This window comes from Anomalospiza imberbis, chromosome Z (assembly GCF_031753505.1).
Source record: "Anomalospiza imberbis isolate Cuckoo-Finch-1a 21T00152 chromosome Z, ASM3175350v1, whole genome shotgun sequence".
Classification (NCBI taxonomy): domain Eukaryota; kingdom Metazoa; phylum Chordata; class Aves; order Passeriformes; family Viduidae; genus Anomalospiza; species Anomalospiza imberbis.
Window position 1 is genome coordinate 36,091,900 of NC_089721.1, and position 24,893 is coordinate 36,116,792.

The window sequence follows — 24,893 nt, forward strand, 5'->3', positions numbered from 1 at the left end:
CTTTCAGAAAAAGCTATGAGTGAAATCAGTAAATACATAAAACCAGAGCACTCACCTCATTAAGGCTTGAGAGCACAATGACATGAGGCACTTTTGTCCCATTCAGTGGAATACAGTGCAAAGAGTCCCAAGTCAGCTAAGACTCCAGAGAGCCACAACAAGCAGCACAGAATACTGGCACTGCATTTATAAATAGCACAGATCTAAATAGTCTGAAGTCATCTTTATTGTTTATATACAGTGGGCTTGGGTAACCCTGCACTGGAATCATCACAGGTCTCCCTATGCCAGAGTAAGTACAGAGATAGGAAGGATTTATTAGATCTTTGCAGCATTTTCTGTCTTTCACGGATGTAAAAATCTAAAAAACCGTAGATGTTTTTTATCTTATAGTTTTACTGAGGTTGCAAAATCCAATGCCAACACATGTCATTAAGACTTTCTCCCCGCCCGTGTGCTCTTCCTCAGTGGTCTTTGTTTCAATTTTAAACATGATCTGGAAGAAGCTTCTGAGGTGTCGCAGAAACTCAATTCTGAATGAGAGAAAATAATACCATTTAAGAAACAAAGCAGGAAGTCCGATAGCATTATGCACTAACACAGATTCCAGCAATGAGCATGGTGAATGAAATAAGAAAATATTGCTTAGTACAGAGAAACAGGGCTACAAGCTCCAAACACTGTTCTCACTTGTGTTGTAGAAGTAGCTAGTGACCCCTCCTGAAACCTCTGCAGTCTCTGTATAAGCACAGAGAGGAACAGCTGGTAATACAACAAGACTAAATTATGAGGGAAGAAGAAAGAAAGGAGAGAAATGTAGCTAGGCAAGTTATTTAATCTTGATACTAACTCTTCATCAGGGCTATATGAACCCCATACCAACCTGTGATTCTCCTTTCCCCTGCCCAATGTTTAAAGCAGAAATAAAACATAAACAGGCATAGCCAAAATATTTGTTGCATACTTTAAGAGAGATCCCAAAGCATGTGTTTGATTTCTGACTGATTACTGACTTCTCCACTTCTCAGTTAAATGTTTCATTAGGATTACATTCAGAGTCAGAATTCTTCCTGTTTTCTCATTTTCAGGAAAAAAAAAATCCTTTCATCATTTCAAACAGAAAGGCAACAAGAAACTGAACAATCACACTGATCCTAAACAAACACTGACTGGAGGGCGAGTAACATGAAAACTATGAAAAAAGAAAAAAAAACGAAAAACATCCAAGAAAACATTTTTACTGGCTTCCCCAAAAGAGGGAACATGCAATTGCACCAAAAGACTACACATGAAAATTTGTAATTGCTTCTGACAGAAGTTTGGACTCATCTAGTCATGGCCACAAGCAAGTCTGCAGTCTTGAATAAAGATTTAATCTCCTCCAGCAACTGGTATGCGCCTTTCATAGTTTAAAGAAATGGAATGTGGACATCCAGTTCAAACATTGGCTTGTCTGCTCTACATGCTGAAAGCATAATTGCACACTAATCACACATACATCGTAACAGAAAATCAAGAGTAAGTATCCACAAAATGGGAAGGAGAACAAAAGCCTAAGCCTGTCCCCACTGTGGCATCATGAGGCCTCTGAAAGCCTCTTGGCAGCTCCTATTCACAGAAATTGTGAAGGAGTACAAGGAAACTTGCAGGAGCAAAATTGCTTTATACACTTCAGCTGGGCATGCTGCTGTTCCTGCACTCAGATGGGACTCCTGGGAGAGGAGGAAAATGGCAGGAGCTGGAAAAAGAGAGGCCATGCCACCTATACTGGTGTGTGCTTGGGATGATCTTACTTATCTCTGGGACAATCTGCTAAAACCCTCAGCAGGGTGAATGTGGGAAAATTGCTCCCAATGCTATGTATACTTTCTCCTGCACCTTCCTGGACTGATAACTTGCCTCAGCACAGAAACCAGCTTTCTCATTTCTCAAATGGAATAACAGTTGAAAGGAAAAACTGAAAAGCACCTTTTCTTCCATGCCTCCCCAGCTGCAAAACAGCAGGAGTGACATGCTGAACTGCAAGGAGGGTACAAAATACACTGTAAAAATTACAGAGGCCATGAAGAGCCAGAGACTCAGGGAAAAATCCTAAAAGGTGATCAGGAAACTCTGCAACATGTTGGTGGGATCAGTTCAGCCCCTACCTCTCTTTGCATGTAGCTGGGCTACCCTGCATTTCTGCCTCTTCTCCCTTTTGAATAAAGGCAGAGTGAAAAAAATATCAGCCCCTACATAAATGGGAAAGGCTCTCTGGGGCGCGAGCAAGGGGAAGGCCGCCTGGGGACACCAGGGGAGAATGTAGAAGCAGCAAAAGGCCAAGTTTGTCTTGTACCAGTGGAAGCACAAGTGGTACTAGCCCTGAAAATAGAAGAGAAAGAGGCAGGAAAGTAGAGGTTTGTGACAGAAAGCAGGTCTGTATTAGCTCTGAGGTTGGTCTGGTTCGCAGGTGGGCACCTCAAATAATAGTGCAGGCTGCGCCAACCACACAGGCACAGGCTGGAGGACTGAGGGAGGGGATGAAAGGTACAAAGAAGGTATATTTTGCTGAAAATTTACACTTTGTGTTCTGGCAAGAACATGGCAGCAGCCGAACAGAGCTGCTCCTTAGGTGCAGGGACAGCTACATGAGCCACATTGGAAGACTTACAGCCAAAACCAACAAGAATAAGAGGCCTGTTTATTTAAGTGCTGTCTTTTCCCCAAAGCCTGCTAAAAATTACCAAGAAGTACACAAGAACTTCACATACTGGGCAAAGCAACCAACTAACAGACCGGTGTGAGAGAAGAGCTGTGCACCAGCAGCACATTCTTGTTTCAGTTGCACTAGGGCCCGCACAGGGCTTTGCCTGCTAGCAGTGGCAGCCCCAGCACTGCTGTCCTGAGTCCTGCCAGAGACCTTCCCAGGAGACAGACTGAGGAGCTGGGGGTGAGCATCCCCAGTCAGGAGAGCAACTGAAAGTGTCAGCTTGACTGGGCAGAGGCACCCTAATCCCACCTCTTGAAGCCCCTAAACCCTTGCAGAGCCAAGGACTGGGGCACTCAGGCTTTTGGGGCACAACAGGCTTTCCTGTTGCTGTCCTTCACATACCCTGGCTCATGCTGATCCAGCTGCATGGAGACCAGTCTGTCCTGCCAGACTGACCTCTTGTGAGTTAGTGGGATGGCCAGCACCCTGTATTTGATTTTAAGTTCAGCTTGACAGAAAGGGACTTGCTTGTGTGAAATATGAATACTAAGAAAGGGGTAATGCAGAGCAGCTGCTGGTCATGCAGTCTGTTAGCCCCATTGCCACTCAGGACAGCCCTGCTCATGGTGTTACCCGCATTTCCATTCCCCATTGTTAGCTGAGGCAACGGATGTCCCCTGTGAAAATAAGAAGTTTCCTCATTCAAATGGACATATTCCAAAGCATTTTGTCCCAATGGGATGCTCTCAGCAGCCAGCTGAACTGTCACATTCATGCTATATTATGCTGGACAAGGAAGCCAATAACATAGTTTTTAAATAACTTCAGATTCTGTAGGGTGAAAGTGTTAAATACAGAGATGTCACAGCTCTGAAAGAAAAGAAGGGACAAGGACGTGGAACATGACAATACTGCAATTTACTTCATAAGCTTGTGTATCCAATGAGCTGCTTGGGAGCCAAATTTACCAGTCCTTTATAAACAGCCCTAGTGGAAGGCATAAAAAGCCCTAGCTGTTGAAAGCATAAAAAGATGCATTCTAGCTGAACAGATCCTCACAGGATTGATGAGTCACAGATTCTCACAGAATCATAGATTTTACAATGTGCTGCTTCAGTATGTGTACTCCTGACCTTTATCCCTGCTGCATACACCTAGCTTGGAAGAAGTGACAACCCACCAACTTAACTCAGCCTGCTTACAAAATAAACTAGTCCATTTGCTTGATTTTCACAGAACAAAAAAGGATAAAAAATTTAAAAATACTCACAATGACAAGTGATTGGATTGTCTCATATACTTAACTGTGCACTTCAAACACTAGTATCTACTCTTCTGAAACCTTCCACATGAATACTTAACTTTACAGGGGATTACTTCCCCTTTGTGCAATGGGACACTTCCCTGTCTTCCCCTCAAAATCTGATGAATGTTATTTCCAAGGTATCAGGAGTTGAGAAGAGCAGTTAGGTAATTTTTAGCTCTCATGTGGTGGCACCACCATTCTTCAGTTATCACAGTACTGTACCTTTCACGTATACAGCACCAGTACCATGATAACAGAAAAAGGACAGTTCATAGTCTTATTATTTGATGCCATTGCCAGATAAACAAACCTCCCTTTATTTGACTAAAGAATAACTGCTCAGTCTCTAGAAATAACTGTGATCTAGTAAATCCCTTAAAATTCTGAGAAATTAAATTTTTGATGAATTGTTTCAATAAATTTATTTTGATAAATTGTTTTTGATAATTTGTTTCCCTAACCAGTTTCTCCTAGACCTCAATTAGGCCACTGCTGTGAAAGATAATAAAAAGTGTTTTTATAAATACATTAAAAACTAAAGAAGGCCATGGAAAATCACCATGCTTTACTGGATGTGGAAGGGAACATTGTCATCAAGGAAGAGGAAAAGGCTGAGGTCTTCAATGTCTTCTTTGCCACAGTCTTTAACAGTAAGACTCGTCCTCAGGGCAACCAGCCCCCTAGCTGGGGTACAGGGAGCAGAATAGATCTTCTGCAATACACAGTGAAGTACTGAGCCATTTAGACACTCGGAATTCTATGGGGTTGGATGGAATTCATTCAAGGGTACTGAGGGAGCTGGCAGAAGCACTCACCAAGAAAATCTCCATCATGTAGCATCAGTCCTGGCTAACTGAGCAGGTCCCAGAGGACTGGAAGTTGGGCAGTGTGATGCTCACACCAGCAGGGTCAGAAGGAGGACCCAGGGAACTACAATAATAGCCCATGGCTTGGATGGGTACCCTCTTCACTGGGTAAAAAATAATTTGTATGACTGGGCCCAGAGATTAGTGGTGCATGAAGTTACATCCAGTTGGTGGCCAGTGACCAGTGGTGTTCCCCAGGGCTCAGCAGTGGGGCCAGTTCTGTTTAATACCTTAATCAGTGATGTGGATGAGGGGATTGAGTGCACCCTCAGTCAGATTGCAGATGACACCAAGCTGGGTGAGAGTACTGATCTGCTGGAGGGCAGGAAGGCTCTGCAGAGGGATCTGGACAGGCTGGATCAATGGGCCAAGGCCAGTGGTGTGAGGTTCAACACGGCCCAGTGCTGGGTCCTGCCCTTGGGTCACAACAACCCCAGGCAGTGCCACAGGCTGGGGCAGAGTGGCTGCAAAGCTGCTCACGGGGAAAAGGCCCTGGGGGTGCTGGTGACAGCAGCTGAACATGAGCCAGCAGTGCCCAGGTGGCCAAGAAGGCCAATGGCATCCTGGCCTGTACCAGCAATAGTGTGGCCAGCAGGAGCAGGGCAGGGATTGCCCCGCTGTACTCAGCACTGGTGAAGCCACACCTTGAATCGTGTGCTCAGTTTTGGGCCTCTCACACCAAGAAGGACATTGAGGTGCTGGAGCATGTCCAGAGAAGGGCAACAGAGCTGGGGAAGGGTCTGGAGTACAAGTCCTGTGAGGAACAGCTGAGGGAGCTTGGGGTGTTTAGCCTGGAGAAAAAAGGAGGCTCAGGGGAGACCTTATTGCTCTCTACAACTGCCTGAAAGGAGGCTGGAGACAGGTGAGGGTTTGGTCTTTTCTCCCAGCTAAGAAGTGACAGGATTAGAGGAAATTGCCTCAAGCTGCAGCAGTGCTGCTTCAGGTTGGGCATCAGAAATAATTTTTTCACTGCAAGGGCTGTTAAGAACTGAAATGGGCCACCCATGGTGGTGGTGGAGTCACAATCTGTGGAAGTGTTAAAGAAACAACCAGATCTAGCATCACTAGTTGAGAAATAGTGTTCAGTCAAAAGTTGGACTTGATCTTAGACGTCTTTTGCAACCTTGATAATTCTGTGATTCTGTAACCTGTGTTTACAACTAGCAATATAAGAAATTAATTTCTTTTCTATCCTCTGAACAACTACCAGCTACTGACAAATCTTTAGTAAAAACTGAAACTGAAGGACCAGATAGAATTTTGCTGCCCAATAAAACCTTGAAATAGCACATAGTTCCATGAATTGAAGTCTTAAGCTGTTTCATAGGAAAAATCACAGCTTTAGAGTTTGGCTAGCTATTTGAAATACAAGAACTAATGACACAGCTGCAGAGAGATCACTAGGGAAAATATAGTAGTGTACACTAAGCAACAAAAAGCTAACTGATGTACACATACATTCCAGGTCAAGAATCATCAATAAACCCTGTCTCTGCAAATTTCAGAAACAGGAATAATATAGAACAGTAAGGAACTCATTTAACATGTAGAAACAAACCCTAGCCAACTTACACCACTTGTCTCATTTTAAGTCAGATACAAGTTGTTCTATTTGTTACCATAGGCAAAGTCTTCCATATATAAAAATACCTGTGCAATAAAACTAGTGAATTAAAACAAGACTGTGTAATTAAACTGAACAAAACAACTTACGTGTATGGAGATAGAGGTCCCAAAAGGACTTTGGAAACATCCCGCTGTCCAAGGGTCATAAGGAGCAGAGCAAGGCTCTGATTTGTTGAATCTACACAGCCTCCCTACAAACCAAAATGTTTTAATAATTAATCTCTGTACAAACCAGAAATTGAGATAGGAGAAGAGTAACAAAGGCAAAAGATACACTTAAAAGGGTGAAATACCAGTCCCAATTTTTAAGGGCCAAGAAGATAAAAATCTAGATTTTTTAAACAATGACAAATTAATTTCACATGGCAGGCTGGGAAAAGAACAGAACTAAAACAAAACTCATAAGAAGGTCACATTAAACATCCCTCCTAATCTGTTTTAACATCTCATAATGTAAACATTGAAGAATTTCTTTGCAGTAAATTGAAAAGAGATATTAGTTCTAGTTCACATGCATCTGAAGATCCATGAATTCCAGCACTTTATGATAATAGTTACATTTGGACAAATACTTCAGTGTTAGCAGGTGCAAAACAGCAAGTTAAAAGTTATTTAGCACTTATCCACAAAAACCCTTGCTGGCAACTTTTGTGGGTTTTCACTTGTAAAACATTTCCCCTCCATAATTAAAATAGAAGATTTTTTTATTCCTAAGTGAAAGAGCCCTACATAAAATTAAGTAGAACCACACACACTCTTGTACATATTTGACTGTAGTAAATCATATGCAAAGTAAATTGTTCTGTATGTGGAAGGTGTTTATTATGATGCATACATTAATTAGAACTGGAAGGCCAGAATTAGAAATAAGAATTGTTTACGAAATTGGTATATAAATTTAAAGGGATACTTTCAGTCAAGGCTGCTGTAGAGAGCAGCCACATAAAATCTGTGAACAGTTTTCTGCTGCATGAAGCCTAATGCTAAGTCCTCTGAATAGGCTCTCTGGAGAGACAGAAACTAAAACCTTGTCTTTTTAAAAACAAATTCTCTAATGAGGTAAACTGACAGCTACCTCTGTTGACAAGGAAGGTAACCTATCATAATTTCAAGACATAACACTATCTAAGAAGGCAAGGGAGAAAATATATTTTGGACTATATAGATGAAGAGAATCAGCCAATGTGACAACCTCAGCACATTTACTCAGTGAGACACAGAAAGGGAGAGCCTTTCCAAGGGGGCATACTGAAGACTTAATTTTCAAGATGGCCTTGCTTCTGTGAGACAAGCCACAGCTCCATTCTTCTGAAAAAAGTCTATGCATTATATGCAACAAACTACAGCACAGCAAAATAAATAGCTCTATTACGTTCACTATCATGACCCAAGTCCTAAAACATGCTCTTACAGCAGTACTTGCCCTCTTAACTGTGTGAACTTGCCATACCAAAATAAAGTTCGCATACTCAACCTAATGCTGCCTATAGGACTGATAAAAATTTTGCTTTATCTTGAGTGAACAGAATTTGCTGGGGCAATCTAAAGCCACAGATCTCACCAGTTGTATTTGCCAATGAGAAACACATACCAGAAGCAGATAAGAGTTTGGTAAGGAGTATTCCTGACACTGGACTTTCTGTAGTCGTAGTTTGGTTAGTAATTCAAAATGCTCCTTCTTACTTGGATGAAAACTTCACATTTTCTGAGCTTGCTTTGTTTCTCTACAGCCAAAAACATTATAAGGTATCTACTTTTATAACCTGATTTATACAAAAGCTTCAATCAGCATGGAGACAAACTTATCCTAAGAAATAAATCAAAACACAATGCACCCATCATAACCTAACTGCTTACATAAGCTCCCTTGCTGCAGTGAGTCAGTCATCCCCAGTACTGCTGTGCAGTAGCAATCTGTTATGCCCATTTGTGGCGGTGTCCCCCTAGAAGCACTCTATGATCTCCTCAGGAATTCTCATTAGATATTGCCCTTGATTAATGGCTCCTGGGCAGTTAAGCTCCTGTTTAGCTTACCAGAAACAGTCAGCTCCTAGTAAGTTCTGCCTAACAAACAGCTGTTTTCTAATGGACAGCCTTGGAACATTATTTTTGTCTAAAGCATAGCCCAGGTGGAACAATACTATTGTTACTGCACCTTTTGATGAAAATTCCAGTAACGACTGACCCAGATTGTGGCCAGAATGGAGAATGACAGAAAGCCAAAGCCAAGCATCTCACAACCCTACAGGCAGTAGTACTAAGTTAGGGTCTTTCAGTTCTCCAAGGCCAGAGCAGGCTGCACCAGAACCTCCCTAGAAGGGATACACCTCTTGAAGCTCAACAACCCTCAAGTCTTCAGTACTTGGAGAACAATCACCAAAAGCTGTTGACAGGGCCTGCGCTGATACACTCAACCATCAAAGCTTAACCCTTCAAGTGTTTACAGGTAGAAAGCCATCTGACATATTTTACTAAACCTGAGGGGAATTTTTAACCTTTTTATATACATCTTTATGTCTGTATGTGTGCATGTATGAATTGATTTAAATATACTACAGCAAGTGTAGTATGAATGTTGCCATCTTTTAATTTTTCAGCTAAGTTACTACTGAGCTTATAGAAAATCTTACTGAATCATTTTGTAAATGTTAGTCACCGAATCACAGAATGGTTAAGATTGGAAGGGATCACAGCAGGTCAGCTGGTCCAACCTCCCTGCTCAAGCAGAATCGCCCCAGAGTACATGGCACCAGATTGCATACAGACTGTTCTTGAGTATCTCCAGTGTAAAAGACTCCACAACCTCTCTGGGCAACCTGTTCCAGTATGCAACCACCTGCACTGTAAAGGATATGTAAAAATATCTTCCTCATATCTAGGTAGGACTTCCGGTGCATCAGTTTCTGTCTGTTGCCTCTTGCCCTATTGCCTAGCACCACGAAGAAAAGCTTGGATCCATCTTCCTGGCACCCTCCCCTGAGATGTATCAATAAGGTCACCTCTTCTCAACACCAAACAGGTGCAGCTCTGCTAGTGCCCAGGATTGTTCTTCCCCAGGTGCAGAACCCTGCATTCACCTTTGTTGAGTTTCAGGAGTTTCTTCTCTGCCCATCTCTTCACCCTGTCAAGGCCCTTCTGAAGGGCTGCACAGCCCTCTGGGTTATCAGCCACTGCTCCCAGCTTTGTGAGAAGACATTTGTGCATTTGTTCAAGTTATTGGTGGAGAAGTTAAACAATACTGGACCAGTATTGAACTTTGGGGACACCACTAGTGACAGGCCTCCAGCCAGACCCTACACTACTGATTACAACCACCTGGGATCTCCCATTCAGCTGGTTCTTAATCCACCTTCCTGTCCACTCATCTAATCCACACTTCCTAAATTTGCCTATAAAGATGTTGTGAGAGACAGTGTCAAAAGCCTTGCTGAAGTCAAGGCAGACAATATCCACTGCTTTTCCTTCATCCATTCATCTAGTTGTTTCATTATAGAAGAGAAGCAGGTCAGTCAAGTATGATTTACCTTTAATGAATCCATGCTGACCACTCCTGTTCACTTTCTTGTTCTCCGTGTGGATAGAAATGGCCTCCAGAAACATCATGGATTGATGTGAAGCTGTCTGGTAGTTTCCTGGGTCCTTCTTTCCCTTTTTATGCCCAGTGTGGCATTTGCTTCCTTCCAGTCCTCAGGCACTTCTCCTGATCACCACAGCATTTTAAAGATGGTTGTAAATTGCTCACCTTGGTGTCTATCAGCTCTCTCAGCACTTGTGGGTGCATCCCATCAGGGCCCATGGACTTGTGGATTCCAGGTTTGCCTGACTCCAACTCAGTTCTCCTTAAGCAAGGGAAAGTCTTCCATCAACCATTCCTTCTCCCTAGTCTCCTGGGTCAGAGATCCCTGAGGGCTGGTCTTGTCAGTGATTACTCTGCCTCCACTGTATCCTTTGTTAACAGGGCCCCACTTTCACTTGTATCAGGCCTATAATTATCCTTTTTCCTTTTGTTATTGATGTATCTGAAAAATCCTTTCTTGTTGTCCTTGACATTCTTTGCCAGACTTAATTCCAGGTGGACCTTGGCTTTCCTTGTCTCTTTCCTACATACTCTGACAACCTCTCTATATTAATTCCAAGTCACCTGATGCTGCTTGCAGTTCCTGTGAATTTCCTGCTTACCCTTGATAATGAGAGGAGTTCTTTATTTATCCATCAGATCTCTTCCCCTTTGCCCAATTTCTTGCACATTTGGAAGCATTGTTCTTGAGCCTGGAGGAAGCGATTCTTGAATATCAACCAGCTCTCTTGGACCCCTCAGGGTCTCTTGGACCCTGTGGGGCTTGTTCTCATGCCATTCTCCATTAAGATCTCCCTGAAGAAGCTAAAGTTAGCTCTCCTGAAGTCTGTGGTTGTGGTTACTTTCTGCCCTGCTTTCTCCTCATCTGGAACTGAATTCCACACTCTCATGGTCACACCTCCAGCAAGGCCTTCCCTGTTTGTTAGTATCAGTTGAGCAGCACACCATTGCCTGGGGGATCCTCCACTACCTGTGTCAGGAAATTGTCATCCATCATCCATGCTTTCCAGAACCTCCTGGGCTTTGTGTTTCACTCTGCTGGTTCTGCAGCAGATGTCAGGGGAGTAAAGTCCCCCAAAAGAACCAGGGACCAAAAGAACCCTTACATTTTGCAAGGGATCCACTTCTATGACCCAAAGGGAGGACCTCCCTTACCTCTTTTGCAGCCTTATCATTTTCCATCCTTACCCTTTTTGCATTTCTGTTCTCTGCATATATCATTGTAGATTCACTCTAACCCAATTTTTCTTTGCATGCTTCATCTATGTAATAATCAATAGTGAACCCTGCCATCAAACTTTGTGGCACATCAACAAATTTATATAAAAACTTACTTCTGACAATACTTTTGCCAGAGATTTAAGTGATCTAAACCACTCATTTGCAACACCAATCCTACAAAGACAGCTCCCAGACAGTGACATTAAGTGATTGCTTGTAATCTAATGACTGAACAGTAACTTCTGCCAAGTGAAGGACTTAACATTCCCACGGAGACCAAGTTTTTTTCTATCAATCCACCTGCCACTTACTCAAGAGTCAAAAATTAGAAACAACCCTCCCAAAAGAAATGGGATGAGCAAAATCAAAGCCAAGGTACGTTTGTTCCAAAATAGTTGGCACTCATTACCAATGTAGAATGCAGCTTCTAGACTGTATTAATTCAGTCTAAGGCAGTTTCTCTGTTATTGTTTACACTGACTACAGAGCCAGATCCAGCTAGTTGTGACAATTAGACACAGATCCCTTAAAATTCCATCCACTTTTAAATGTTGTACAAATACTACAGCTGACAGGTATATACAAATATCCCAACTCTGCGTATTGGACAACAGTGTTTCAAAAAGGTTTAATCTTCTGAGCTTAAGCCCAGCTTTGATTATATAGTTGATAGTTATAATTGATAGTTATATTTTGGGATACACACAATTTCCTCCCTTACCTGTCTGGTACATATTTGCAGGACTCAATAATTTGTTATGCAAAGGGTAACAAATTATTGCAGAGGGTTTGTATTTTAGTTTTGGGATTTGGGTATTTTTCCAGAAGAACAGAGCAAAGCCTTAGCACACTGAAGTAAGACCATCTTAAAAATAAGCCATCAACAAAATCCTTCACTCATTTTAGCTCTAGTTCAATAAAACAAACAGCTTTAGACCTCCTGCCCCTTCAAGGTCCCCTAGCAACTCAGCCATTCTTCATTAAAGAGTTCAGCCTTAAATAGGTACACGTACTCCCCTATTTTTCATTATTAAAAAGAATATAAAAATGAAATCCTCTTCCGGTTCTTCCAGACTTTCCATTCTGTCAATTACTCTCTACAGAAAGCTCCCATAAACAATGTCTTTCAAAGACAAGAGTTAAAGTCCTTACTGGCCTTCTACAATTAAGCTTCAGAAAGAACTGCATATGGATTTGTAATGACAATGCTAGTCAGTCACTCCATTGCCCCCTCTTGCAGAGCCACTGCAATTAAGGCACTGTGCCACTTTTTATTAGTCTATTAGCTCTGACATCTTTCCATCAACAAATGTGCATTTAAAAAGCTCTGCTGATTCCAAGAATCATGCAACCTAATTAATAGATTTTTGAATGCTTAGTAAAAGGACTTTTAGCAAGACTCAAATCAGATTTCCTGGGTGGTAAACTTTACACAATGGCAAGCACTTTACAAAATGTCCCTGGACCCCTTTCAACAGTAACTGCAACTCCAGCAGATTTGTGGGTGACCCCAACACCTAAAGCCCTTTTACAGAGAATTATCTCTAGTGCTTTCAGAGTGCCCTTGTCTGGTCAACCCTCCCTGGCTCCCACAGCATAGTACCTACCAGTAAAAACACAGATGATGAAATAATCCCATAAAGAGAAGATCTAAAAACAGGAAAAGAAATTCTCCCTTGAGCCCTGTATTCAACAAGTAGGTGGTGTAAAAAGATGTGTGACTTAAAGATTGCCTGTTCAGAAAAATCTATTCTTGTTTTTTTCAGATTTTTGGTTTCAATAAACATTTTACCTAGGCAAAGAAACATAAAAAACCTAAACAAACACTGTGCACTTTGCAACATTTTCCTATATCCCCTCTGTGGTCAAAACTAAATCAAACTGACCTAACAAAAAAAACCAAAAAAGATCAAACAAACGAGAAACCACCCCAAACAAAAAATAAATGTCTGAAAACCAAACACCCTAAAAAAGCCCATCCCAAAACAAAAAATAAACGAACCCCCAAAAAAATATACAAAAGAAAGAAAATTAAAAAGAAACCTTATCTTTCAAAATTCAGGCTAGCACTGTAGGACCACATGTGTCATACATAAATTCAAGAATGTGTTTCGAAAACTACATAACAAAACCCATCATACTGCCCATGATGGAGGGAGAGGGGAATGCACTAAATAATGACTAAACACTGCAGTGAAATGTAGCTCAACAGCCAAAAATGCTAGCAAACCAGAACTTTTCCACAGTAAGCTGCTATAGCGAAGCACAAATACACTGTACTGCTCTGCATTTTTCAGCCACTTCTGGACAGAAATCACCCACACATAAAGAAGTCTTTCAGCAGCACCAACAGCACCATAGCAAGCCACAGCTAACAGCCTCACTCACTCACTCAGATTCTGATCTTCAAAGACACTGAAACCTGACAGGCTATTACTTTATGATTCAAAGACTTGTCTGACCCTGCTTCCTCCTCAAACTTTTTTTCCTGTTTTCTTAAGATCCTCACTATCCTTTGCAGAATTTGACTCATCATATTCAAATGGCTGTCATACACTAAAGCAGAAAGTTACTCGCTTTAGGCCTTTCCAGCCCTCTTCATTTTGTAAATTCTCTGACATCTGACTCTGTGCAAAACATAATATCTGGACAAATTGCCTCACTAGTTCTAATCTATCAAGTGCTAAATGGTTTCCAAAGGAAAAAAGAACCCATTGTTGCTGATAAAAGTATGTGGAAACTGCATTTTTGATGTCTCTGGACATCTGACCACCAGAAGAAGTTTTCCGAGACAATGACTCAAACAAATTTACCAAAAGATTTTTGTAGTTCATGCCTGAAATAAAAATAACTACATGACACTACATAATTGCAGAAACAGACAGATGTTTCCGTCACTAACTGTGACTACGTTCTCCACACGGGCCAGACATTCAAATACAAGGGGTCTAAATTGTACCCAGCAACCCAGGAAGAACATTTTGGTGGTGGTATTTCCGTGAGACAAGAAGCCTGGGCTAGAAAAGTCCTTTAGCAATATGGTTTATATGCTGAATAAACAAAGACAAAATATTAATGGAAGATGGAAAAAATGGTCAACTGGAAATTCAAACAGATAAAAGATTTGCAACAAGGAAAGAGAAAAATAAAATGGGCACAGATGAACTATCTAACACACCTATGGATGTGATTTATGAAGTTGAGGGGCTTTTGTATATTTAACTACATTCCCTAATATAGAATCTTAATAATGGCAGTTTTAACACTTTGCAAAGTCACTTAAGTTATTACAGTTCAGAGTAACTACTTGTTTTTTTAAATAATGAGCAAAATTTGCAGATGACTGCCTCCTAAAGGCCAAGCATGTTTTATCATTGCTAAAACATAGTTATTTAAACATTTGTGGAGAAACAAAACAAAGCACCTGGAAGGTTCTTTATTAAATTTGAAACTCGTCGGGGTGCTATTTGCCAAATAATTTGTAACACTGAATGCTGCTTATCTACTAAAATTCTTGCCATAAGTGAAAATCATTTTAATAAAGAAAAAAATCTATGCTGAAGAAAACTGTGATGTACTTAGGATTCCTAAGTAAATGCCATCCTAGCTCCCTTCCAACAACCCATTAAGACAATTCTTCATACAACCAACAATTCTCAGCACATTTGACTTTGTCATCATCATCACAAAGTGGTCAACATGAAGCCTTGCAGGGATTTTTTCCCCTTCTGCCTCTCCTATGTTCTTCCACTCAAAATGTCCCATTCCAGCCACTAGTTTAGAAGCACAGACTGTGTTACCCATCCATATTATTTAGAAGAGCAACAGCCCATGTGAAGCTAACTCAATTCTGCTGCAGACAGAAAGTAACAGAAGTATTTGCCACTCTTGTGATTCATAATAACAGATATCAGACATTAGAAATAGCATGCTCCAGTAAGTCATTACACTGTTAAAGGAACCATGCAAAATCACTCTTTACCTGGACGAAAAAGACACATCAGATCATTTCTCTGCTTAGATCCCAGCCTGTCTGAGGGTGCCAACAAACCACCTATTCCTTTACCTATTTTATCATCTCCTTCTCTTACACCTATACACACATATACAAAACATATTGGCCACTTACTCTGTAAACCTCCTCAAGCAGTAGCTTAGCACAATTCTGACCCAGTTCCTCAGGAAGCATAGCTGCTCCCTGGCCCTGAGGGTTTGAGGCTAGCTCAGCACTGAGAATAGTGCCATTGGTGGTTTCTGCAGTAAGACACATGCCAAAACCTGGTGATCTGAAAGAAAGTGAAAATATACATTTTGTTTAAGGACAAAATTGGAGTAATGAGCCAAAAAACTTCAAGTCATAAACAGCTCCTCCCAAAGGATGACAAACGTCCTATTTGATACAACAGATTGATGTTGGAAAAAGAAAGTTAACAACTGTACTTAAAAGTCAAACCCAGCACTAGTTGCCACAAAACCCTCTATGCTGGCTTTTCCTGGGCCAAACTCTTTAAGCAGGAAAAATGAAAAAGAAAATAAAAGGCCATACACACCGCAGAAATGTTTGGGGTTTTTTTAAATAGAGAAGGGTACCTTTCACATTTATTTAATTTGTGTTTCATAAACATTTCAAAGGTATCTGATGTTTCTCCTTTGTGACATTCAAAACCAAAACTACCCTTCTTTAAGGCTTTAGCTCTTTTCCCTAGAAGCTGCAATATTTAGCAAAATTAGACTGATTAGTTAATATCAAGGATACTGCTATCATACTGGATTCATATTTAAGATGAATATCACAACACAGTAGCATCAGAAACCCAGTCAGCTAGGTTGAAAGTGATTCAGTTCCTCTTCCCATGTTATTGTTTAACCCTCTGCATGAGCTGCATGTAGTAAAAATAATGTTGCTGCCTCTAATCATTTTACTTTTTAAATTTCATAAACAGATTAAAACCAAAATTGAGACCCCAAAACTACACAGCTCCCAGAAATATTTTTGCAATTTTGATCCTTTTAACAGTTTGGAGCCATTAAAGTTACAATCCTGGCATATTAAATATGATGAAGAATTGGAAAACACAAAGAATACTAAAAATTTCTTCAACAATTTCTAAGTTCATAAACTTTTGAAACTACCAAATTTTAACAAAATGTTTCAAAAAGCAGAAACAGTAAAAGAAAACATGCATGCCTGCATTTGAGCATGCAGACATAATATTATCAAATGAGTTATGCAGAATATTTCAACCTCAAGGAAGAACACTACAGAGATGACAGATACCAGCAAAATTGTCTGAATAGTATCCATCACTTCTGTGCTCTGTCACCAAACAAAATCTGTGGAAGTACAATAAATTAATTTTCCACTCCTCACTAGTGAGAGGACACTCCTTCAGCCATTCCACAGAAGACAACCTATACTGCTTTAACGCTTCCTTAAAACACCTCAGTCCCATCCTTAATATTACCATTTTCATCAGGTGTGCAGTCAGCCTTGAATCTTGGTTTCTTGAACATATCATGACACCTCTGATCTTAACCTCTCTTCAAAGCAACAGATTTAAAAATGAAGGGAGCTCAAATTGCCTTTAGTGGCAGTAGTGATGTATTGCATTCCTTGTTTAAGAAAACACACTTCTATCCCTGTTATGTAAGTAAAACAAATGTATCTAGTGAATCATCCATTCTTTCTTTGTGAGAAATATTTATTTCAAAACAACAAAATAGAAGATTGTGATCTAAAACTTAGTAAAATTAGATCAGGACACTCTAGCAAATGAACAAATGCAGAATTACATGTGTGTTTCCTGTAAATTCTGGATACTCACTTTCCAGAGCTGACCCCCTTCATATGATCTGTGTAGATATAGATGTCTGGGAGGAATTTATTCAGGATGCCCCTTGCAGATTCCACCATTCTGTTTGCCATCTGTGGTGACACTCGGACAGAGTATCTACATTTCTGAGCTAAGAAATCCATTGTGATCACAAGAAAAAATTGAAAGCAGAGACTGACAAAAGTGAAGAGGCCCCAGTGCATTATTTCGGAAAACAGGTGTTTTATACATCTATTCATGGGCTTTTGTCCATGTTCCTGTACCTAGAGAACCACATGCATATAAGTGCTTTCTACAGTCCTTTCATTGATATATCTTGAAGTGAAGTACACAGAACATGTGCTGAAGAACAGATTATGACTAGATAAACATCTACCTTGAAAATGCCCTTCATCAAATTTAAATTGCTGTTCTGTCACCTTGTACTTTCTTATGATGGAGGAAGTACCACATACTCTGTTCTTCATGTTTTATTAAAACACTATCCTGAGTGAAGTTTCTGTGAATTAGCAGCAAAAAAAATCCTGCCTTTCTGTTTCTATTAGGGAGAAAGTGGGAAGATGATTAAGAAATTAAAGACAAATGTTAAAAAAAAAATAAAAATTAAAAGCTCTAAGAAAAATATCTTTGCTATCTCCAACTATTTTGCAGTGTTCTGAGGCTTCCAAATTCACTAGTCCTCTAGTCACTCAACAACTGAAAGTTCCAGTAAAGAAGAACCTACCACCTTACCACCCACCCCAACCCACCTCCTTACAGTACGTAAGAGATGAGCAGCCTTTCTCATCTTGTACTCAGGTGCTGCTTCAAAAAAACTCCCAAAAGATCTCCAAATGTACAAAGCACATTATGCTTTAAATTCCAGCCCAACTATAATGCAGACTCATACTCTACTCATCTGCACATACATTCACACAGCAATGCAGAGAAATGCATTCTCAAAACTCCCAACTGGCAGGGAGGAATTTCCTTTTCTACGAATTTCTATAGCATCTCTTGTGGAGTAGGCAAACCAAAAACTTTAGGATCTTAGGGCAAAATCATTAAAAAATAATCAGAAAATGGGTTGTTCTGCACAGTTGATGCTCTCAGTAATTTGGATTATATAAAAGGCTGCTGTAATACGATCTCCATAGCTGTGAGAAAGAAGATTTACTCAGATGAATCTTGGAAGAACAAAAGTACACATGAAAAAGACATACAGACTTATCCTTCCAGATGTTTTGTATTCTATTGCATTGAAGGACCACTTAACAGCTAAACTAAAATGAGTCTGCCTCTCACCATGCTTAAAGGCAAACCTATACCCCTAAGGGTATAGGAAGAAAGGCCCAGGGTATATAAGAAAAGGCCCAGGAAAGCCTATAGCAAGGTAGAAGTTCAGAATTCAATCAGATATATCAACCAAAACCTGAGAAGGCTCATGAAAGCCTACAGCAAGCTAGAAGTTCAGAATTCAATCAGATACATCAATCAAAGCTTACAGCAAGGTTGAAATTCAGAATTCAATCAGATACATCAGTCAAAGTGGTCCAGAATGGTGCTGTATGTTAATGTCAATTTAGAACAACGGCAGTGTAGTCATGATTGTTGCTTCCTCCTCCACAGAGAAACACATCTACTTATTACAGAGCAGAACAAAGGCATAAGAAAATTACTTTCTCCACTAGTATACCACAGGAACTATCACCAAAAGCACAATGAGCTGCCTCCTTTCTGTTCTATAGCACGTTTCCAGTAAAATTGCTCTTGGTTGGCACTACTGTACTTATCTAAATGCTGCAACTGGACAAGATAGTCAAAACATCCAGTTCTTACACACAGTTGTGACAGTATGCCATAAAGTAAAAGAAGAAACAGGCTGCAAATCTGCACCTCTGGCAGAAAATGTGACCTGATTCTTGCTTTCCTTTTGTGTAATCAATGCCAAATCGTGTTTGGGACTCTCAAACACAAATTAAACTACATGTTGGCCACTGCTTAAGACAATTTAATGTAAGAAATTTCTACCTTCTTCCTACAATGACAACAGATTCATGAAAGATACCATACAAAGGCCACAAGAGAAAAATAAAATCAAAAAGAAATAAACAATCCAAAACATTGGCTAGATTTGCAGTTGTTTGAAAAAGTAAGGAGTTCCCAAGAATATTTTGTGCCCTTATCTCCATGTAGAATAAAACCTCCTCCACTTCCACCTGCAATGGTATTACCAAAGGTGAAGAGCCAAAGAACTTGCTTTCAAAACACACCAAAAAGCTCAGTGTGTGCTGCAAGGTGTAAACTGAACTAAGATTTAATTAAACACTAAACTAGGACCCCATCTAACTTCTGCTAAACAAGTAACTGCCAAGATGTCACCTATTCAATGCAGAACTAAACTACATTGGTTACTACTGAATTTACACACAAAGTGCTCCTACATTATGTGATGAAAGGTATTTTAACCTTTTCTTGCTATTGAAAAGATTTTAATAGTGCTGTTCAGCTTTGAATTTATTCAATAGCTTACAGATGCTTTTTGAACACAGGAATTTTGAGACACAGTCTTGATATCTAGTTGTATGACCCCTCTGTGTAATCTTGGCCCTTATCTAGATGCATGTTCAGAAACGTGGGTGCACTTCTATGACGTCCAAGTTAGGGGACTTTTTAATAAGCAAACTCATTTAAAAGCAGAAAAACAGACAGAAAAACAAAATGGATACGCAGTTCCTCTGATGCGCTTGATTTTTCCAGGGTCTGTCAACTGAACAGGCTGCAAGACCTTTCTTACTGGGCAAGTAAACAGTATCTCTCCACCCCCTTTGGGAGGCATTCCTCTTCGGTTGATCTAGAACAAATAATGGATGAAAAAAAGCAGGTTAGTAAATAGTACAAAGAATGTACCTACACACCCCAAAATTACATTTATATTTCTCATAGAGTAAAGTGTTTTAAGTAAGGCCATTATGTGAACACAGGCAAGAAAACCACATCCTAAAAGCAGAAATGGATTTTGCATCAAAACTAAAAGCAGGCATTGATTTCTTTGTTCCTCTCAAGTAAAGTAAGGAATGGCTTCTCAATAGGAAACAGTGCAAAACCAAACAAAAACATCTTTACCAAAACAACCTTGGCTTAAGACTTGTCTCTAGTAGCAGATTACACCTTGCTGCTGAGGAGACTAGAACTATTTGATTTGAGCTCAGTTGATTACAGCATGGTGCTGATAATGCCAAGGTCATGGCTTTGATTCCCATATGGACTACTCACTTAAGATTTGGATTTGATGATCCTTACAGGTCCCTTCTAACTCAGAATATTTATGTAAGGGATTAGAATGAACTCATTCCCACTAACAGGTCTGTGTAGCCTGACTCAGTCCCACCATTCCAAGCCAAGGATGGAGCTGGGACATGGGCCAGTGAATGGGTCTGGGTAAGGAGGCCCACAGCCAGACAGGGCAGGGCTGTGGCGAGCTGAAGGCCAGCCCTGCTACAGGGTCACAGGAACAGAGGCTGACAGTGCCAGGACAATGGGCACTTGGGCTGTGGCAGGGTGGGGGTGAGGGGTAAGCATCTGCAGAGCAAGGCACCAGCAGGCCCCCATAGTGCAGCCAGACCCTTCACACATTTCTCCAACCTAAAAGAAACCCGAATGTTGCTTTGTATCCAGATTTAGTATCCAGATTTACTGGGCCTCTGAAGACTGCTGTCTTTAAGAAAAACTTCTTTCCTCTATTTTCCAAACTGGAAACAAACCCCAGCTACCCAAACAGAGATTCAGCTCTCGTACAGATGAAAAAGGTTAAAGATACCACTTTTAATTCCTAGCCCCAAGCATGGGGCAGAATGAACAAGCAGAAATAAAAAGACAATAAATGAATGAAAAGCAACAAAAAGCAAAAAGGTTTTTCAGTCTTCTTTGGAGACTAATGAAAGTCGCTACTTTCTCCTTACTCTATCACCATGTGGCTCATAGCCACAACTAATTATCTGTTAGAGACAGAAACCCACAGCAAGCACATGGCCCTGCGAAGTACTGCAGGAGAATTTCAATACATGCTTGAAAAGAAAGAAACAAACTGTCTTACTTTGATTTCCAGACTTTCACCATCAATTCCAAACTTCTTCTGAAGAGGTAGAGCTGTTGCCTTAAGGAAATCAACCTATGGAACATAGAATTTTAAGAAAAGACTCTCCATTGGAAGTTAGATTAGTCAGTAATTTAAAAAATCACTAAATTATGAGGTGACTAACAGAGACAAGTCTTCTTCATGGAAGGTATTTTATGGGAAAACATGGGAATGCAGCACAGAGAGCTTCATCTAGTTAGCCTACCAAAATACATCATTACTAAAAAAAAATTCCTAGAACAAATTACTGGCAGATATAATTTCCTCTTCTGGCTTTCTTCCTCAGCCTGATTTTGAATGTCATTATGTAAAACAGTTTACTTATGTCTCTGAACATTTCTATGTTATTGAGAAAATAATATTCTTCTGTCATTACAGAAAAATTCCTAGAGCTAAACAAATTAATGCAAGAACCACTGCATTTTTTTCAATCATCACTGCAAGAGCAGGCCCTAGATTTAGCAGAAAGATCACTCTATCAATAACTTCTTTTTACCTGTTTCTAAGAAACAGAAACTTATAAGTAGCTTCTGTTGAAGCACTTAAAAGAATCTGAAGTGGGTAACATATCATCAGTGTACTCCCTTTTAAGCCAGGTGCTCACCAGGTCCAGGTCTGAACAGAATTATCCTTGTCATTGCTCTTCCTAATTCCTAAGACTACAGGGACTGCCCTCTTCTTCCCTCTTCTGAAACTTCAGTAGTGCTGCCAAACGTGATATAAATTACTTATTAGTGCAACAGCACTGATAACACATAATAGGGAGTTACCCAAGACAAACAGCTGTGGATGGACAGGATCAGGACATCATAAACAAAGAGAAGATAAACACAGGAGATGGAAACAGTCATGAGGTAGACAGCATTTGAGGAGGCAGAAAAAACACCCTCCTTCCCACGCCTTCAGCTAAAATTCATAATTCTTGATGTTCATTTGCTCTGCTTTGAAGAGAGTGCAAGCCACTGACAAAATTGCAGCACATAACTCACCTACAAATCTGTGAACATTCTGTTAGTGGTACCAGAGGAGCTATGAGTGTATGTTGTAGTTCTCATTTTCAAATCCTGCTAGACAACATATCTCCTTTCTCAGAGAAAGGCATTTGGTGTTGTTTGAGTACCAATATTTGAATGTCTACATTAAAATAAACGAAACTGTAAGCCAATGCTTAACTTCTTTTAACTTACAAAGTTTATGTCTTTTTGCAGCCAGGCTACTTTGCTTTGGCCCTTCAGTAGTATTCATTAACTATACAAATTTGACTTCTGGATTGAAGCCTTTACTAACATGCATGTGCACAAGCATGTGAATACCACTGGCAGAAGCCTCAACAAGCTGATCTGGTTCAAATTAAAATTACACAATGTTTCTTCCTCCTTCTCATGAAATAAAATATACCACTAAAAAATAAAAACTTTACTGTATAGGTTAAGAACTCAAAAAACTTCAAGATTTGTTGTAGTTTTCAGTCCTCAGAAAAATTCCAGGCATAATACTTTGAAGTACCAGACAGACAAATAATAAGACTGACTTCCAATTTTGCTGCCTAAACAGAGGAGGCAATCAGCAGTATTTGAAGAATGGGCAAAGGATGTTCTGCCTTGCAGACAAGCGGGGAGTTGGGAAGGATATGAAGCAGTTCATTGAAAATCACAAAACAGCAGCTGAACTGAGTTGTAAACCCATTTTTCCATCCTTTTGCCTATCCTCAGCCATAAACCCCATCTCTTAGCTCCCCTTGGAGAGCAGTTATTCAATTTCCAGAAAAGACAGCATAGCACCAAGTTGCACCGAAACAGATGTATCATACAACTGATGATATACCTCACCACAAACGACAACATTCTAAGTCCCATAAATACTGCGTTTTCGCCAAGTTGTGTAAATGCAAATCACTTATCACTTCCCTTTAAAGAAATCTACAGTAGCTAAGAAAAAGGTAGAAAAGTAACTTTAAGAATCCCTTATCCAGTGCAAAGATATTAAAAAAAAAAACCCAAACAAAACACCTAGATAGAGACCCTGCAGCACATGGATACCTGAGAAAGGGAAAAGCACCAGTTGGCCTGTATATCCATTGGCATTGCACCTGTCATTGAGCCCCACCTAACATACAGTGTTATGTTTTGCAAAAAAGGGCCTAGACTGGGAGAAAGGGGAAAAAACAGAGTTTAACAGGGAAAAAAGAACTGTGGGAAGAAAACTCAGTAGGAAAAACTTCTTGTTTTCTACATACAACTGTTGAATTCTGATTAAGAGTGAAGATTATTGCTCCTAAGCTAAAATTTAATATACTAGTCTCATGTCAGCATGACAGTCATTTGAACTCAAAGCCCCATGGTATAGCTGTAAAAAAACTTAAACACCTGGAAACACAAACATCAAGAATGATTACTCTAAAACAAGTTACTGCAGCTATACTAAATTTCAGGATCACAATACATAGAGAAGGAAAGGAAAATAGGAGCTATCATTTGTGTGCCACCTCCATTCCCTTCAAAAAGGCACTTTACAAAGGGCATCCTCTGCATACATAATCACTATACAGAGAAACTTTAAACTGCCTCAACCCAGTCTCATATGGTTGGTCCCACAAACTACCCAGGGTCAGATCTCACCAGTGACAGCACAGGAAAACATGTTGCAAGTGTAGGCTGCCAATGAACAGTCCAGGCTGGTATTCCAAAGGCTTATCTCTTTCTAACAAGTGAGAGCAAAGTAGCATTGCTTTCATCCATTTAGGATGTATCACTCACACAGTAATAATTCTATGCAGTATTATCACAGAATCATAGAATGTTTTGGGGTTGGAAGCGATCTTAAAGATATCTAGTTCCACCTGCCGCTGCCATGGGCAGGGACACCTCCCACTAGACCAGGACTCCATCCAACCTGGCTTTGAACACTGCCAGGGTTGTGGCATCTACAATTTCTCAGGCTGATTTGTTCCAGTGTCTAATGATGTACAAAATAATATGGATAATATTATTATTAAAAATGTCAGCACAGTCTCACTTGGAACAACTGCATGTTCAGTGGCCACAGTACTCTTTAGGAGTGATGCCAATTGTCAAAGAGCTTTCCATTGCATCCTATTGGAGGGTTGTTAATGTATGCAAGCAAACACCACAGTAAACACATGCTCTTATACTCCAGGAATGCAGCCTGACCTGTGCCTCACTGAACTCAGCTGAAGTCTTTCCTTCTACAAGATGTCCTTTAGAAACTTTTACTCTGACATGAATCTCTTCTACTCTCCTTACAGCAAGAGATCCACAATATTCCCTTGCATGCACCTGACACGGAGGTCTCTGGTGAAGAGCAACCTCAAACCACACAACAATCACATCCCACAAATACTTCTGTGTAAAAGGCTGCGTAAAAGCCAAGATCTCAGTGCTGAAAGCAGATTTCACAAACCCCAGTGGGTCAGCCTACCTGTTCACTGACACCATGAGAGAAAGGTCACACTCACCTGGTTGCACACATATTCCTGCTACTTGCCTCTCACTGGCTACAGTTCTTCATAAACTGCTCCAGTGCAGATTCCCCATGAGTTCACAAGTCCTGCCAGCAAACCTGCTCCAGCATAGGCTCCTCTCTCCACAGGCCTGCAGGTCCTGCCAGGAGCCTGCTCCAGTGCAGGCTTCCCATGGG

General features: G+C 40.4%; 1 protein-coding gene across 3 annotated transcripts in view; it reads right to left on the reverse strand.

Moving 5' to 3' along the window:
* Window positions 1–204: 204 nt before the first annotated feature.
* Window positions 205–24,893, reverse strand: part of RCL1 (RNA terminal phosphate cyclase like 1) — a 31,218-nt gene continuing 6,529 nt past the window's right edge. Inside the window, exons 1-7 of one of the 3 annotated variants that reach the window (XM_068176959.1) lie at window positions 21,841–21,882; window positions 21,195–21,269; window positions 19,828–19,952; window positions 17,111–17,236; window positions 15,415–15,571; window positions 6,575–6,678; window positions 205–533 (exon numbers count right to left, since the gene is read on the reverse strand). In XM_068176959.1, coding sequence (XP_068033060.1) covers window positions 383–533; window positions 6,575–6,678; window positions 15,415–15,571; window positions 17,111–17,236; window positions 19,828–19,937 — 648 coding nt within the window. In that variant the 5' untranslated portion in view covers window positions 19,938–19,952; window positions 21,195–21,269; window positions 21,841–21,882 and the 3' untranslated portion in view covers window positions 205–382. Of the gene's footprint in view, window positions 534–6,574; window positions 6,679–15,414; window positions 15,572–17,110; window positions 17,237–19,827; window positions 19,953–21,194; window positions 21,270–21,360; window positions 21,421–21,840; window positions 21,883–24,893 lie in introns of those variants that run through there. The other 2 variants (XM_068176957.1, XM_068176956.1) reach the window with 2 other exon arrangements.